At 36.8% G+C, this 17,623-nt stretch overlaps 5 protein-coding genes across 7 annotated transcripts; 2 read left to right on the top strand and 3 right to left on the bottom strand.

The window, feature by feature from the left end:
* Window positions 1-1,317: 1,317 nt before the first annotated feature.
* LOC105449533 (NADH dehydrogenase [ubiquinone] 1 alpha subcomplex subunit 2) lies at window positions 1,318-2,034 on the top strand. Its single transcript, XM_011688791.1, has 3 exons — window positions 1,318-1,525; window positions 1,613-1,719; window positions 1,869-2,034. Exons 1-3 carry the CDS (start codon window positions 1,443-1,445, stop codon window positions 1,955-1,957), a joined length of 279 nt encoding a protein of 92 aa, XP_011687093.1. The 5' UTR covers window positions 1,318-1,442; the 3' UTR covers window positions 1,958-2,034.
* Window positions 2,035-2,192: 158 nt separating this feature from the next.
* Window positions 2,193-4,247, bottom strand: LOC105449526 (pseudouridine-5'-phosphatase-like). The gene is made up of 4 exons (XM_011688784.1): window positions 3,796-4,247; window positions 3,352-3,570; window positions 3,013-3,245; window positions 2,193-2,922 (listed from the first exon to the last, which is right to left on the bottom strand). The coding sequence occupies exons 1-4, from the start codon at window positions 3,848-3,850 to the stop codon at window positions 2,743-2,745; spliced, it is 687 nt and encodes a 228-aa protein (XP_011687086.1). The 5' UTR covers window positions 3,851-4,247; the 3' UTR covers window positions 2,193-2,742.
* Window positions 4,248-4,341: 94 nt separating this feature from the next.
* On the bottom strand, window positions 4,342-10,348 carry LOC105449494 (zinc finger protein 773-like). Of its 3 annotated transcripts, none has more exons than XM_011688758.1 (8): window positions 9,617-10,348; window positions 8,518-9,055; window positions 8,121-8,388; window positions 7,835-8,032; window positions 7,589-7,756; window positions 7,026-7,218; window positions 6,698-6,961; window positions 4,342-5,989 (listed from the first exon to the last, which is right to left on the bottom strand). In XM_011688758.1, the coding sequence occupies exons 1-8, from the start codon at window positions 9,857-9,859 to the stop codon at window positions 5,747-5,749; spliced, it is 2,115 nt and encodes a 704-aa protein (XP_011687060.1). In that variant the 5' UTR covers window positions 9,860-10,348; the 3' UTR covers window positions 4,342-5,746. The 3 variants fall into 3 exon arrangements, with proteins under 3 accessions (XP_011687060.1, XP_011687054.1, XP_011687065.1); XM_011688752.1 differs by having other exon boundaries at window positions 8,121-8,391; window positions 9,617-10,347; XM_011688763.1 differs by having other exon boundaries at window positions 5,794-6,002; window positions 8,121-8,391; window positions 9,617-10,347.
* Window positions 10,349-10,402: 54 nt separating this feature from the next.
* LOC105449513 lies at window positions 10,403-16,448 on the top strand. The gene is made up of 9 exons (XM_011688772.1): window positions 10,403-10,621; window positions 10,698-10,866; window positions 11,086-11,384; window positions 12,300-12,443; window positions 12,526-12,719; window positions 13,250-13,386; window positions 15,118-15,297; window positions 15,375-15,540; window positions 15,948-16,448. The coding sequence occupies exons 6-9, from the start codon at window positions 13,275-13,277 to the stop codon at window positions 16,147-16,149; spliced, it is 660 nt and encodes a 219-aa protein (XP_011687074.1). The 5' UTR covers window positions 10,403-10,621; window positions 10,698-10,866; window positions 11,086-11,384; window positions 12,300-12,443; window positions 12,526-12,719; window positions 13,250-13,274; the 3' UTR covers window positions 16,150-16,448.
* A 109-nt stretch (window positions 16,449-16,557) lies between these two features.
* On the bottom strand, window positions 16,558-17,609 carry LOC105449521 (peptidyl-prolyl cis-trans isomerase NIMA-interacting 4). The gene is made up of 3 exons (XM_011688779.1): window positions 17,461-17,609; window positions 17,054-17,173; window positions 16,558-16,975 (listed from the first exon to the last, which is right to left on the bottom strand). The coding sequence occupies exons 1-3, from the start codon at window positions 17,563-17,565 to the stop codon at window positions 16,817-16,819; spliced, it is 384 nt and encodes a 127-aa protein (XP_011687081.1). The 5' UTR covers window positions 17,566-17,609; the 3' UTR covers window positions 16,558-16,816.
* Window positions 17,610-17,623: the final 14 nt, after the last annotated feature.

Here is a 17,623-nt window from a genome sequence, read left to right as displayed (position 1 = left end):
CTGTACGATGAAGCGCGCGCTCTTGGCCTCCTTGCAAGCCTTCCACAAAGGGATGCCCTAGCGAGCCTCATTATTATTGACCGCTGGAATGCTCCGTAACGTCATGCAAGTGTAACGATTAAAGATACCATGTACCCTTTAGACGAAAAATTAAAAGTTAAACATTTGTCTTATTTTAAATATATCAGATACGTATATTTATTTCTTGCCCAATTATCTGTCCAATACAGATTACATTTGATTTGATGAGACAATTTTTTTTTTCTAAGCTGTTATGAATTTTTAATGTGACGTGTGACCTGTTTACTTCATCGATTGATTTCTCTCTGCGATTAAAAAACGTTATTTCTGAAGTTCTTCGAATCTCTCATTATGGATAACGTTTTTTTCACCTATCCTTAAGCATGTGGAGTTACAGCAACGAGAAGGTGTGTACAGGCGTTATACACGTAGGTGCCAGTCGGGGCGACGCGAGCAATTACAAGAATGTTTGCCGTGGGTGCGGTTCTTCTTTCATTAAGGGAACCAGAAACCCTTGAAGAGCGAAAAATTGACGTATGTCCGTTGACCTGAGAATTAGGGCCGGATCGATATCCAGTTCAATTGTCGTTATCTATGACAACTACATCTGTATCTGTTTTATATGTTATTCATACATACATCGATATACGGAATCCCACTTTTTTAACACTGAGCAAAAAATATTTAAAAAATTGATTATTTAAATTAATTCAAGCGCGAGCGAACGAGTAAGCGTGAAACAAAAAGAGAGATATAATAAGTATTATAAACACGTAGAAAATAAAATGAAACGAGAAAGAAAAAGTGAATGCGTATGTATAAAATATATATATACATTTAAACGAATAAAATATGTATAGAAAAATAGTTCAAGCTAATAAATTAACGCAAACGAAAACCAATATTTAAAATTCTAAGCTTCTTAAAAACTTTAACTTAATTCTTATTCGAATTTTTTACTGACATTTAAAGAAATTTAAATTTTTACAGAGTGAAGTACTATTGCTCCAGTAGTGGAATACTACTGGCGGTAAAACTGCCGAGAGCTTTATCAACCGTAATTTATTGATTTTCCGGAATTGAATTTTTTTTAAATTATTGGTAAAATATAGATTAACTAAGAGACAGCATCTGTAAAAAATAATTTCTGAATTTAGATTTGGATAATTAAATAACATATATTCTATTTTTATCTTTTTTATTCTACTTTCTATTTTATCAACATGAGTACTGACCAATTTAAATTGTGGCATCCACTACGTGGTTCTGAGAGACATAGTAAATTTAGATGGCGTTCACATACGTGAACCAGTGACATAACGACGGGATTATAACCTAACTTGATCAAAACACAAAATTTTGTAGGATCGGAATTGTGATGAGAGCGATCTGTTTTTCCGAGTTTTTAACGTTTTGAAAGGATGGCTGCTGTGAAATTCGGAAAACACATGAAAGAGTTGAGGATCTTCCTCTGCCAAACGTCCAAATCTAGTCAAGGCGTTAGGTAAAAAAAATTATAAGGACAACGAGTGACATTCTATTCGCGCTCCGAATTAATTTCACTCTCAATTTTTGTGTGCGCTCCTTGCAGAGACTTCATCGAGCAACAATACGTACCACTGAAGAAAAATAACCCGAGATTTCCTGTTTTGATCAGGGAATGTTCGTCAGTTGAACCGAAACTGTATGCGCGTTATGGTACGTAAAGATGTCAATCTGTCATTATCAATATCAAGTGATTTTACAAAACTGCTTTATTTTTTATTTTTCTTCTTGTCGACACAAATGTCAGCGTTCGTTTAATTCTCATAAATCGTCTTGCCTGTAAATGACTGTTGACTTTGCAGAGTATGGCGTGGAACGTAGCGTGCCTCTGTCGAACCTGAAAGCTGAAGAGATACTTGGAAAAGTTAAAGAACTGGCGTCTCAAAAATAGATGTACTTTATTATGTTAATGAATATGTGTATCATAATATGTATAGTGTTTTAATAAAATAGTATATCAATTGAAAAGCGATTCGAGATTGTATCGTCAAGAATCCATCAGATTTGTCTGGTCAATATTTTTCTCATCTTGTATATAACATAACATAAACATTGATACATAAGAAAGTACGGATTATAGACATAATTTAAGATTATAAAAAAATGTCAAGAAAAATTGCACAAAATTATCATTTTGTAATGAAAAAATATTTACTTTTTCTGTACTTTTTATATATGTAGATTAAACATATTCTGCAATACTCTCTTTACAGTTCAACTTAAAATTAAGAGAAAAATATCAAAACAAATAATGATAAAACTTAATAATATAATCAATAGATATGATCCACATATATATGAATATATCTATGCCAATAGATATATTTAATTAATATATATATATCTATGTAACTGGAACTCTTCACCGGCTATTAATAAACACAGATATCTATGGCACAGAGATCTTTTGTATGAGATGTGCAGCTGTATGTAAGTTCTCGATTTCAGGCAGTGATAACTCCCCTGTTGTATGAAAATATACATCTCCAGAACATAATACTCATATTATCTTTTTTTTTTTAAATCAAATCTATATACATCAGTCAGAGTTTATCAGTGCTACGGAAAACCTGCCTGCAGGCTTTTTGTCTTTCGTCAACAACTATTCGCTTCATTCGTAATTCATTCAATTCTAATACGTCTAATATTCTCTTTTGCGAGCTAAGGCAAATAATTTTATGCTGCGAATGGCGGTAGTCCGAAGTCCTCCGGTTTGAAATCTTCCAAACTTTTTAAAACCAACGTTGCATCCTTGATGAGGTGTTTGGGAAGCTGAGGATCTGGCACCATTACCACTTGCATGTTAGCAGCGACAGCACCCTGCACTCCGTTTGGTGAATCCTCAAAGACTAGGCACTACGTACAGACAGACAAATGCGATTTGAATTCATTTAAAATAAATTAAAAATTTATATACAAAACGAGCATTAAAAGTGCACAACAAACCTTTAAAGGATCGGGATTATCGGGGAAACGTTTCGCGGCAATCAAGAATGTATCTGGATGTGGCTTTCCGCGGGTGACCTCTGGATCGGAACCACCGTACACTTTGTGGTTGAACAGATCGAATAAGTACTGCCATTTCTGGGTTTTCAAATCGCTGCTCTCTTCACTTGAGCTCGTAGCTAGCGCGATAGGTATGTTATTCTTTTTAAGATGCTGCAGCAACCTCTCCGCGCCTATGTACAATTAAAATCAGGATCAGAATACGATGCCAAGTCACTCTTGTTTTTTTCTGCCTATATATATATATATATATATACATGTATATATAAAATAATTTACCTGGCATAAGATTACATTGGGGAAATAATTTTTGGTATATAGGAGCGAGCTTGTCCTCGAAAGTTTGCACCGTAATCGGCAGCTCTAGCATGTCTATTATCAGCTGCAGTGCCTGGGCACTTTTATAACCCATAATCTTCGCCTTGTGCTCCCAGCCATATGTTTTCCCGTATTCCTGAGTGACACAGTTGTACGCCTTTGTGTACAGGGATTCTGTATCTGTACACATTATAAAGAAAAGTGAATATCAGATGAGTTTTCTGTTTTAAAGACAAACTTTTCTCAATGTTATGAGTTATCACCAAAAGGTTTTCTCATTTAAAAAAAATGTGTCATCATGTACCGCACAGTGGAACCGACACTGGCGAAATTTTAATTAATGTAGAAATCGTTTTGTAGAATATAAAATTTGTGCAGGTATTATCCAGGAGAGTCTTTATTTACCCAGTAACAAACCGTCCATGTCGAAGATGCAATGAGTGACATTGTGGAAAACCATTCTAACCGCCGTCGATTCTCTCTTAGGTTATCGAAGGTAATATGCCGGATTTTCCGTAGGAATCTGTATTTCTCGAGGAGTACGAGAATTATCGTATTATTCGTCGAAAATAGGAGCTCGTGCGAAAATACGTTATCAGCGATACGTTTCAAATCGATGTACGTTTCCGCTCCGTGATAAGACCGCGACTAATACTTGTGCAATCGGATTTCGACATGTGGACACGGTATTGAGCGAGAGCGATACGAGATATCTCCCTCCCCCTCGATATCTGGCATTAATCCTTTTAAACCTCTCGATGGAAAATCCTCCGTCGTTTAGTTATCGATCAAGGAGAGAAGCGCGTTTTGCGCCTTTTACCTCGTAATTGTCTCGAAAACTATAAGTGTAAAATGTTTGTTATATAACATATGGATTACGTAAAATTTGAACGTATAATAAAAACGAGATTTCGGATATCGATGAAAAATACAAATAAGAATGCGCAAACGTTCACGGTACACATTAAATTGGAGGATACAATATACATTTTTATTACAAAACTTTTTACGAAATAATGCACAAAATGTGATGCACAAAGTGTATCTGATAATATATGTGGCTAAACAAGTATACAGGATGCGCCAAAAGCCTGGATACATTTAGATTATCTTGTAAACAATAGATTTATTTGTTTGATATCCTTATAAATTTTTGCACTTAATACGAAATAAATATATTTTTGGACGTTGGAGAAAGAAAAAAATGATTTTGTAGTGCAAGAAGAATCTAATTGGTTAATCAATTTTTATCGTTACTGAGGCAATGTGAATTTCATGTGTGAATTTTTCTGCATATGAAGAAAAATTGAAATATTTATCAAAAAAATGTAAAGAACTATTGGTGATAGAAACTGATTGATGATCGACTATCAACAGTTGAGAAGCTAGCAGACCATTTCACTATAAATCGTGAAAAATATTTAGCAATTTGTAATCATTGCCCCGAACGCGATCCACCGCGACGTCGAGTATGAATTAAAAATAGTCAAAGCAAGGTCAATTTTTAAAATAAAATCTACTCTTTACAGCACATTATTGTAACCGACGTGGAGACGTTTTCATATAATAAATCACAATTTCGTTAAATATTATTTAAATTACTAACATTACAAACGCAATGACAGCCGCTTACACGAAGCAAGCCCAGCAAGGCAACTGCAGAAAAACGGAAAAAAAAATTATAATAAATGCAAGTAATCGATTTTACACGCTTTTTTAAATAAGATTGGTTGACAAATTTCAAATCGACATTTAGCGTTATCGAAGGTGTATCTTGGCAACGCCACGGTCAATTAGATATTACTGTTCAATAAGTTTCTTTAACTCTTAAAATTATCTTTTGTTTGAAATTTTTTTAAAATTGCATTTTTTTACAAGATATTTAACTGTATCCAGACTTTTGGCGCATCCTATATATGTGTGCATATACACACAATTCGTAATCTAATATTATCAGTACTAATGTTACAATATAAAACGTATATAATCAATTGTTTTGCCTCTGGTGTTTGTTCTATACAAAAGGTTGATATTGCGTACTACTTATGCTATTATGCATTTACTAGTTCCCATGTTTTCGTGCCAATCCTTTTAGGTTCTGCGAAGAAGGATTACATGCGAAATGATTACTCAATTATTTTAATTGTTGTACGATTTAAATAATTATTTAATACAAAATTTATAAATTTGTCTAGAAGAAATGTAGGTGTAAATTTCCTTTCTTTTGCACCTGCATTTCTTCTGGGTAAATTTATAAATTTCTTATTATTAATACGTTATTGTCGCATGCTTTCTGATTCTCAATCGGCACAAAGACATAGTCGTCTTTATTTAAGCTTGGTCTTAACAAACACTTTTATCTATGTTGAATTAAATCGTTTTCCGTAACATTAGGAATGTTATAAAAGTTATACGACAAGTTCGTTGGCAAAAAATTCTGTAACACTGGCACTGTGTTGAAATACGCGTTTCGATCTCTGAATACCGTCTCCTGGGCATTACTAGTGACGTCCGATTGGAAAGTCTGAATGGTAGTCGTTGGAATAGTTTGGATGACTATCGGCTGTGATGACGAAACAAAAGGAACTGTTTGTATTACCTGTAAAAAAATGCTGTACAGCATAAAAGTAATCATTTGCATTAATCAGATGCATAAAAATTAACTTATCCTAACAATAAGATTCACCCTTTCTTATACATTTCAGTATTATGTTAGATCGTATATTGTATTGGATGCAGCGTGCTTTAACTTATTTTTCCCTACTTTAATTATTATCAATGTACAGTCGTGGACAGATCGGTTGCGACACTTTTTTTTATAGGTTTCTAATATATATTTAATAGACATAATATATATTTTATAGGTATCTAATATTTTGCAAATGCGAACCACGAGGTACTATCTTCAGTCTAGAGACAGTATAACACCAATCGTGGTTCGCATTTGAAAAATTTTAGTGTGTTTTGAAACCTATAAATAAAAAATGTCGCAACCAATTTGTCCACGACTGTACATTGTAGACTGTACATGTAGAGTGAAGTTGAATAACTCAGTGCTAAATGATGAGATTAGATATGCTATACAAGAATACTTTAAATATTTATTAATGAAAAACAAAAAAAAAGAACAAATTATAAGAAAAAATGAACTCGGTAGTTCTGCAAAGTGTGGAGAATCGATGGAGTGCTTATTCCTTTCCAATAAACAATTACAATTGCAATGAAACCAATTCGGTAACTTCGGCTCTGTGGGCCATGATGAAATGAAATAAATAACATTTAACAAATAAAAAAAAATTATATTTACTTGTACTGTCGTTGATTCTGTTTGAGGTATCGAAAGTGGATCCTCTGCAGCAGACTGCTGTTGCATCTGAGGCGGTTGCGTTTGCTCTGTCGACTGTTGTTGCTGTTGTTGCAATTGTTGATTATTGGTTAGATGCTTAGTGTGAGAGGTATTGATCCCATGTCGACGTTTCATGTGCTTATTGTAATTTGGCCAATTAGTGAAGTGATGCTGACACTCCAAGCAACTGTACGGACGCTCCCCGGTGTGTTGTCGCCTGTGTGTCTGCGATTGTGAAATAATCGCATTAAATCGAGAGAAGCGATTAGATTTTATAATGATGACTTACAGTCAATATCCCTTTGAAACGGAAGGACTTCCCGCAGAATTCACAGGTAAACGGCATTGCACCGGTATGAATTCTGTGATGTTCTCTCAAGGTCCCTTTCTCTCTGAAAGTTCGTCCACATACAGCACATTGATGCGGCTTAGCACCAGTATGCACCGTTTCGTGTTTCTTCAATTGTAAAGGCGTTTTAAATCTGCAATTTTATTATACTCTCTTATTCCGTGATCCTTATTTTAATTCCTTATTCCATCAATTTATAAAAAAATTTATTATAAGATTTGTAGACTTGAGAATAAAGGAATATAAGAGTGAGTCGTAATATCCATTTCAGAAACAATAAATTCTGAATTTTCTTTCCTTCATTTATTATATTTTTATGCTATTCCGAGCATTAAAAATATAGATAAGACAGGAAGTTATACTTAATTCATTAATAAAATATATAAAAAAGTATTAGACTTCAAAATGATTCACGATAAAGAATGCCAAATAAAAAAGCAATAAAGCTATAAATACACTAAACTTTATAGTTAAAGAAACAGAATATGTTTGCTTTTACTTACGCCTTTGTACATTGAGAGCAATTATACGGCTTGTCTGGTGAATGAGTTAGGAAATGAGCCTCTAAATTTCCTTTCTGTATAAAGCTCTTACCACACTGATCACACGTGAAGTTTCTGACACCAGAATGAATACGTTTGTGTGTCACAAGATTCGGTTTCGTTGAGAACCTAAAACAAATAAATTTTCTGATTAGCATATAAAAATTTCCTAAAGTGAAATTTAAAAACAAAAATAGCAGGTTATACCTTTTATCACACTGATCGCATGGAAATCTATTCTTCATGTTCTCAGGTAAATGGCATCGATTATGGATACATAAAGCACTTTGCTGCCTGAAAGCTTTACCGCAAGTTTGGCACACATATGGCCGTTCTTCGCTGTGAATGGTCTTATGAGAGTCTAATACTTTCTTATGTACAAATGATTTCCCACAATCTTCACAGCTGAAAGTAAATTAAATTATTAACAAATATATCGATCGTATACAACGATTTTACATACAATAATAATATAACAGCAAATGATTTTTACCTAAACTTCGCCTTATTCTTATGCCTCTTAACATGAGTGAGAAACCCGTAATATTTATCATAAACCTTGCAACATTGCACACACATATACTTGGCTTGTTGACTATGCACCGTTTCGTGATGCTCCTCTAATGCTTCTAGAGACGGTAATTTGTCATTGCAATCTGTGCATAACCAAGGATATCTATCCAGTCCTTCCGTTTTTTTTCTTCCATGCTTCGTTGCCTCCATCGCTCGTGTTTCCCTTATTACTAAATTTGATTCTGTCTCTACTTTAAAAGTACATATTCTATTAGAATTATGATAGATTTATAACCATTGATTTTTCACAAACACACACACACACATTTTTAAAGAAATAAAGCAAATACATTTTTTCATAGCTTAATCTGTCTTACCAGGCATATAATTATCTATGATTTCTGCGTTATCTTTCAAAGATGTATCACTTTGTGATTCCTTGTCTATTTGAGAAGATATATGGAGCTCCTCAGGCTCCTCTTCATTCTTTATCTGGCCCTTTTTCTTTAATTTTTTCTTAGCTTGCTTGAGAGAGCTCTTCTTTATCTGTATCTTACACTTCTTCTGCTTTGCGTTATCCTGCATTTCCTGAGTTTCGGAATTCGCGTTTTTATTACATCCTTCGATGAAGTAAGAAGTATTTAAGATATTGACTGTCTCATTGATGTAATTGCCAGGTAACTGGCACTGGACAATCTCCTCCCTGTTGTTGGTGTCGTTCTTTGGAAACTCTATGGTCTCCTCCACATAATCTATATTTGGTTCGATCGGTTGTGGTTCAGACTTTGGATCCCTCAGCAATTGTCTCAGAGATATTTGTGCTTGATTGGTCTTCTCGAAGAACTCGCTGCATTGGTTCAATGAATCACAGCAGTCTATGCAAACCGCGAGTGGCAAACCATCCGTTATTAGAACCTGTACAATTATATTAGTCATTATAGGTAAAAGTATATCAGAAATAATATTAATATAAATAATATCACACAAGAAGGGAATTAAGTTTAAATAAATTAATTTTTGGTGCATAAAAAATATAGTTTTATTATTCTAATTAAATAATTCATTTATAAATTACTTTTGCAAAATTTATGTTAATTCTTCAATGTAAAGAAATGGTGAATGAAACTAAAGTTTATTTCTAAGCTGACAGCTACATTTTTTTAAATTTTTAAGAGGCAGAATTTCTTGCTCAAGTACTAGGTAAATAAATGAATTTTCTAGAGATTTCTCAGATTTCTTAGATACACAAATGTAGCAGAATAAAGACATAAGAGTACATTATCTTAAATTTTTACGTACTTTCAAATTGGAGACTATAGGTATATAACAACAATTAAGTACTGATAGTAATCACAAACTTAATACATGGAATAAGGTACTATTCCTGTTGTGTACTCAAAATACAATTTGTTCTTAGATCAGGAACTACTTTCACAGGGGCAAAACGGAGCTGCCGGTTATCCGCGGCGACTGTACCTGTATCTGCAGGCACTTGGCGATCTTGGCCTCGATCGCGAGCTTCTGGCCCTCGGCGTCATAGATCCCGATGAGATTCTCCTTGGTCTCGGCGCACAGCCGGCAAAGTTCCGGCTCCGTCATCGTCGTACGGTGCGCGCGTGAGGTCGTCACCACTGCCACCACCGCCGCCGCCGCCGCCGTCGCCGTCACCGTCGTCGTCGTCGTCGTTGCTGATGTTGTTGTTGCGCGCGAGATCGTCATACGTCGTCGTCGTCGACGTCGCGCGTGGACGCATCGCGTTCACCACCCCCTAAGGCCGCGTGCGTCGCGCGCGCATCATCGTATCGCGCCGCACGCGTAGTACGAGATCCCGGGGACAACGTCGACCCGGGTGGTCGCAGCGGACATGTTGTGCCCACACGCTCGGCGCAACGATGAACGAAGGTGCCGCTTGGGGCGACTTGTTGCTCCCGCTGCGCGACGCAACCGCACCGGATCGATCACGCCGACCGCACCACCGGCCGGACACGGCACCGCACACTCGACGCGCACCACCCGCTTATCGTTCCCCCGCAGGAGCGCAGCGTGCGGATGAAACGCCGCGTGTATCCCCGTCGCTACTCCGCAGCGGTCCCACGGAAGAAATACGTATGTATGTACACACTCGGCGGAGCGTTTGTTTCGAGCAAAAAAAAACATCGGACCTTGCGAGCGCTCACGGCGCATGCGCGCGGGATCGGTACAGTGGGGCCTACGTTTATCGACAGTAATGTTCAATTGGTAATGTCGAGCGTGACGATGAATTGTTTTGAAAATTATAAACATGGCCGTGTTTTTTCGCGGATAGTCGTCGAGATCATTTGTCAGTGGGATAAATTAATCAAACATGCTTGAACATTTACGTCCGACGAAGTGTTACGAAACTAGCGAACAGTACTGATTACACGAAGATTAATTTTCGCTAGACTGAAGATATATATTATAGTATTCATCTAAATGCAGAAATTAGATGAGCTGACAAACGTACGTTTTCTCCCTTCCTTTAATTGTTTATCTTTTCGTTTTAATTCCAACAATGTAAAATTTTCTATTTTATTAGCTTCATTAAATCTGCTTTGTGCTGAAATGAAGAGATTTGTCAAGCAAGCATATATATACGTTGTCGACCGTCGTTTTCTCCTTGTCTTGTATGTACGTGTTTCTAAAAGGTGTCATTTACCTCGTCCAAATGCGTCGAGATGGTCGAGACGAAGGAAAGCAAATTAACGGTAAATCTGTAATTAAACAAAAGATATGGAAATCAACGTCGATTGTGTTCCTAAAGTAGTTTTGAATCTTTAAACAATCTTTACAAAAAATTAATTACATCTCGTTTTTAAAATTGATCATTAATTTTATACATAATTAATTATAAATTGATCGAGGTTCATGCAGCCAATTTCAAAAGCAACATATTTTTATTCTAATTCTAAATTGAATTTTTTCAGAATTTTGAGAATTTGCGAGAATCAAGCGTGATAAAAATTTCTAGCTGGGATCTAAGGATACAAACGACGAGCGTCAATAATAATCGACGCGCATTTACATTAGACGGCCCCGTCTAAAAAATGTCCGGGATCCGCTTAAAATTCAACGGGCGTGTTAGCGAAAGTCCCGCGTTTTCTCGTAAAGTCATCGACGTTGTCAAACGCAGTCAAACGGCCATCCTGAACAAACATATATGCAAACATGATCGTACCGAGCTGACACGTTAATCCATTCCACATATTTGCGAGTATTGCGGAATGTATATACTTTTTTTTTTTTACCGAGAGAACTTTTTCGACGCGGCGTTATTTCAATTTTCATGCTTTCGTGTGTACTGCCCCTTTCACTCGGCCATCGGCAAACAGAGATTTTACTTTCCACTTTTCACATAATGTACGCGAAAAGTAAAGTACCGTACTTGAAAAAAATATATGTATATATGTATTCTTAAAATCTGAAAATTACGTTGCCCGGCAAAAAGTTCTCTTGAAATTATCTTAGACATATTACTTTATCTTCGAAAACTTTAAAGAGTCCTTTAAAATTCGGCCTCTTTATCGAGTCGGGATGTACGTGAAACGCTTCGAACACGCGCGTGAAACATTTAATTCCGTTTCCTAAGTTTTCTACATAGAAAGTAACTGCACAGTATAGCCTTTGCGGGATATATATTGGACACGAGTTAATATATGTATATTAACTCGTATATAAGCTCGATTCTAACACCAGTTTAATCAACTCCTCAAGTAAACAAGTGAAAATCGAAAGCAGACATCCGAATGATTATGTCTTAGAAAATATCGCAAGGCACGATGAGCTCGAAAGAATCATATGCCAAATCATGACGCTGCAATGTTTCTAGAGTTTTAAAGTCTCTTCATGGCTGTCAATAACCGTTCCAAGCAGAACAATAGGTCAAAATAACGTCAAAATGGCGTTAAACTGAGAGGTGAATTTTAATAATCATTTTTGATGCCATTTGACGTCATTTTGATGCCATAATGACTTTTTGTTCTGCTTGGGTTTATTTTATTACGTTGATTCTACAATCAAAATGTCATATACCGCGCGTACTTTCTGCTTTCATGTCCATGTGATCGCCGTCGAATGGCAAACGGCGAAAAAGTTTTTTTTTTTTCTTTAATGCAAGACCTTTCAGTTTTACATTTTTCAGAGAAAAGGTCGAGAGGACGCATCGTTTTTGAACATCGCTTGAAGTATCGTCGGAAACGCCCGAGCATGACCCTCCTTGCTGAAGAAGGAGAGGAAGGGAGGGATTCACGAAATGCGCACAGCATCGTCGAGGTCTTCGTAGCGGGTGAGACTCGTGCGTTCGAAAACCGTGGTTCACCGGGTGGTAAAAGTACATGCCGCGATGTGTCCTCATTGTGTATATATAGGGGTGCCTGCCAAGAAGGCACTGCAGTTCTTCGTGGAACGTCTGCAAGACAACATCACAGTGAACCTGTCCTGTTAACTCGTTTCCTCGGTGAAGACATTCAATCGTCTAATTTTACGATCGATTACGAGGGGAAGAAGATAAGTAGTACTTTGGCAAGAAAAGAGCACTCAATTACTCGACTGATCGTGTCAGGTAAACTTATAACAGATAATCTTATGCAATTAAGATTATATTTTGATGATTTTATCAAAAGTTATATTACAAGATTTTGTGTAAAACGTTAAATGACTACATATTAGAAAATTTAAATTAATAGAAATTGAGCCAATGCGATTAAAATTTAAAACAATTGCACATATTTTCTTGTATTTGATATTTGGTGTAAAATTATTGGGAATAGATTTTACATAATAGAAATTATTCTAATATTTTCTGCGATAAAAAGCGCATGACAAAGTAAAGAAAAATAATATTTCCTGGCATTTAGTTGAAATAAATTATGTCAAAAAGTAAGGCTGGGCGTAAGGTACCACCCTATATATTGTATAACACCGGAACCGGTTTGAGAGTTGCTTCTTCACGAAAGAGTTCGAACATTTAAATCTACAGATAATGAAGAAAGCGCTAACGATCACGAAAGGATAAAAACGATTTTTTTTACTAATTAAAACAGATCTCGTTAATTATGACCATGGACAATATTAATTTTGACATTTTTTTAGTGACTGTAGCGTGAAAAGAAGAAAAATGATAGCACTCGCGCTTCTTGCCGCTTTGGTGACATTGTCCTCCGCTCAATTCCAACAACCCAATAATGTGCGAATTCTAGAAACGCCAATTCCAGCACTTTGCGGGCAAAGTAAGTTCCACGTTTACATTTATTAATGTATATTATGTATTATTTTTATTAAGATTTAAGCAACATAAAAACAGTTTCTGTTTTATATAATATAAAAATTGAAAGAATAAATGAAGGATAAAACATCCTTTAATAAATTAGTTTTTAAAACATAAATAAATTTAATTTAAATAAATTTTTAAAACGTCCTTTACTTATTCTTTCAATTTTTATATTAATTAGAGAAATGAGAGAAAGAGAGAGAGAGAGAGAGATGAAAATGTAATCGTATATAAAATTACTTTTTAATCATATTACTACTTAAAAATTTAAAGCAATTAATTCGGTACCGTTATTATTCTCGGCTGATACAGGAAGTCGCTATTATCATTATTAATTTTATGCCACTAGATTGGCCGTGGAAATCGTCAATTAGAGAATCTTTGTTAATCTTCCGCTGAGATAAATGATATGTTCCCGCGATGCTCGAAGATCCACGCCACAGGAGAGAGTCTTCCTGTTTCCCTCGGCAGTCATTCGGCTGATGTTTATCCAAGGGAACCTCGAACTAGAGAAAGTATTTTCAATATTAGATTAAAGAGAAGGCCGTGACCTGTGATTCTCCATGACGGAATTTCCCTCCTCCGTCTCCACTTCCTATTCCGTGGCTTCGGCCCGCCTCGAGATCATTGTTTACCGCCGTCTCTCTCGGCCCTTCAGCCATCCCCTTCTATCGCGTTCTCTTACATCTCGATACCATCTCTGATTATCGTGATCGTCCAGCATCTCTTCTTCGGTGTTCACGCTCGTTATAGAAAGTGTGACGATGACACCGACAGCGGTGTAACTCGAACGCATTTGAATTGGAAATGTCCGCGTCGTAAGTAGTACAGAATGTCAGTTGGCACTTTCACGTTCATCGTTTTCGGTTGGGTCGAAGTGCTGATAATATATCACAGTATTAAAATTGTTTACGTTTATCTGCTCTGGAATGGGAAATCTTTTGTGGACTGTTTTCCTTCCAGATCCTTCAGATTTTTGTGGGCTGTACTGCTAACTGAGCAAAGTAATTCGAAAATAAAAGACTAATCAATCGAATTTTCCAGTTTTCAAGAATGTATCGAATATACTCTAGAAAAAGATTAAGTTTTTTTATTTAAAATATTCCTGTTTTTTATCTTATTCTTATTTTTCGTCTTTATTATTAAAATAAGATGAAATAATTTTTTTATATATTAAATTTTTAATATATTTATATATTATATATTGTATATATTTTAGATAAAAATCTTATACAAGATCTAGTGGTAGAGGAGTTTCAAATCCCTTAATGTAAAACTATCGGCTGAAACGTTATTAAGCGAGCTTTTGGACTTGCAAGACAAAAAAATGTGGCACGCACGGAACCTTGACAGTCGATTATCCATTCGTTAGGCGTAGCCCGGCCATGCGCGTGCCAAGACACGCCTCATAGGAAAACTTTCTTTTTCTTTATTTAGAAAGTGACGACGTAATCAGCATACTATGCGGGTGCCAATGTCTAGGTCGTGACTGTGGTCGCCGAGGTCACCGTCACGACTGACACTAATTTCGCAACTTTCACTCCGGGAATGAGCGAGAGACCTCCCCGGGCTCTTCCCGGTAAACGTACCTCTCGCGATTCGAAGATATTCATAAAGATTACGCCCTATTGTCTGTTTGCTTATCTGATATTCGCTCCGTCCTCTAATTACGGTTCTTTTTGTTTCGCAGGAACTATTCATCAACGATTCAATGGGAAAGGCTATTATTTCTCGTGGGCCGATCCGCGGACGGCCGGACAGGAGGTGGATTGGCTGTCGGCTAGAAACTTCTGCCGGCATCGTTGTATGGACCTAGTTTCGCTGGAAACCTCCGCCGAGAACGAATTCATCAAGAACCGTATCGTTCAAGGTTTGGATGATTTCGAACCCCGTGTATTTGCGGAAGCGAAAGCAAGGGATGACGAAACGAAACGTTTCTCTTTCCAGACAAGGTAAAGTACATCTGGACGTCCGGTCGCCTCTGCGACTTCAAAGGCTGCGATCGGCCGGATCTGCAGCCCCTTCACATCAACGGCTGGTTTTGGACCGCCGAGTTGCAGAAGCTCGCGCCGACCAACGAACGTAGCCAAAACGACTGGTCCGAGAGCGGCGGGTAAGACTCATTGTTCTGTAAGACTCTTGTTCATGTCACGCATTCGTATAACGCTCGCCGACCTGTAATTTAATTTATGTGCGAAAACAACGCGTTTCCTATTCGAATGCTATTATCATATCAAGATGCATCGAAGCCGACAAGGTGCAAACGCTGCTTTCATCATTTGAGATCAAGGCTGTCGAACGGTTGTGATTAGATCTTTTTTTATCCGCTCCGTTGCGAATCCCTGTCATTATCTGCTCTGTAATCAGTGATCTCTGCATATACACGCACATTGTCGATACTCAAGGTCTAACGTCCTCGAATGTGCGTGACACAAAAAAAATGGCAAAAACAACAATGATCGTCTGCACGCATCTTGAAAGAATTGTTCTATTCTGAACAATGTGTACGTTTTTGTTTAGCATCGGCAGGCCACAACCTGACAATCGTGAGGCCATTCAGGGCGGCGCTCCCGAGAATTGCCTCGCGGTCCTCAATCAATTCTACAACGACGGAGTCAACTGGCACGACGTGGCGTGTCATCACAAGAAACCGTGGGTCTGCGAGGAGAACGAGTCTCTCCTGAAATACGTTCGTTTCAACAATCCCAATATCCGTGTGTAACGGAAGAAAAAAAAATTTTAAGGAATGACAACTTTATATTCGTTCGAGTAGTTGCTTAAGCATACCTATAAAGTTTACAATGTTCAAAAGCGGCACGCCGGTGAAGCGACTGAATAGTATATAGAATGCCTTATTTATTGTAATATTTAATACCTCCATATTCTCATTTACCCGAAAAGCACGATGAATAATCTCATTGAAATTTTATGCATTTGCTGACTTCAGGAAATATCACTATTTATATTTCTAGATGTAATCGTAAATACATGGAAGATTATATATTTAATAGATAGACTGCAGTTCAGGATTTATATATTAGTTTAGTTATAAAAAGTTATATATTATTTCTCTTAATATAATATTATACTAATTATATATTCAGATAGCAATAAATTTATGAATAATGAATAACTTAACGCATTGGTTTATTATTAAAAAACATTTTACTTATTATGCATAAATTTCTGACAAGTATTGTTAAATTGTCTGTGCACTCCGGCTTTCCTAACATAAAAATGCAAGATATATAAAACATGTTTTATTATAGTACAACAGACATCACAGATATTGAAAAGAATCAGTGCCTAAATGATATGATATATATTTACTCACAAATCAGGTGTATAACAAGTTTCACAAAAGCGTTTGAAAAAGTTTCTGTAGCTAACTACTTTTTACCTTCCACCATTATGATGTGATACCCGAACTTTGTTTTCACCGGTGGATCCGTGTAGACCGGAGACGCCAGGCTAGAAACCGGTAACGCAAAGGCAGCGTCCTGGAAGGGTCCCACCATGGAGCCTCGCGTCATCCAACCAAGATCACCCTTTAAGACAATAAACAAAATATAATTTTTGAACACAGTTTTACCTCTTCAATTGTGAGAATATATTCTTTGCATTACCCCAGATCTGGCCTTGTCCTCGCTGTACGTCGCTGCAACTTCATTGAACTTCTGACCAGCCTTCAACTTCTCCAACGCCTCCAATACCTTGGATTGCTTCTCACACAATACATGTCTAACCTATGACCGAAGGAAATAATTTTACAGTGCAGTGCGCTATATAACTTTACAAGAAGGCGCTACAATCCGCCAGCCGGTGGAGTAAAAGGGGGGAAAAAGAAATAATTGTATAAAGTATTGCACGACAGTCATATAAAATAGTAAAAATCTATTTGTATACAACATTTGTACACAACATAACTGGAGTAATGAATCTCATTGAAGATGGATCACGTGTATAAGTCGTATAACATACACGCACGTTTGTAGGATGAATTCAAAACACGTCGAAACACGTGTTCTCATACCTTCACCGCGTTCCCACCTTTCTTCTCCGCCTTGCCACTGCCACTCTCCTCCGAGGATTTTCCCTTGCTGGTCTTCGCGGCACCGGCGTTCTTCTTCGGCGGCATGATCGCGTGCAATCGACGTGACTTCGCGTCACGTCAGCTCAGGGGTAATGGAGGTTTC

Source organism: Wasmannia auropunctata, unplaced genomic scaffold (genome assembly GCF_000956235.1).
Source record: "Wasmannia auropunctata unplaced genomic scaffold, wasmannia.A_1.0 LD336111.1, whole genome shotgun sequence".
NCBI classification, from domain to species: Eukaryota; Metazoa; Arthropoda; class Insecta; order Hymenoptera; family Formicidae; genus Wasmannia; species Wasmannia auropunctata.
This window is presented reverse-complemented; position numbering and strand designations above follow the sequence as displayed.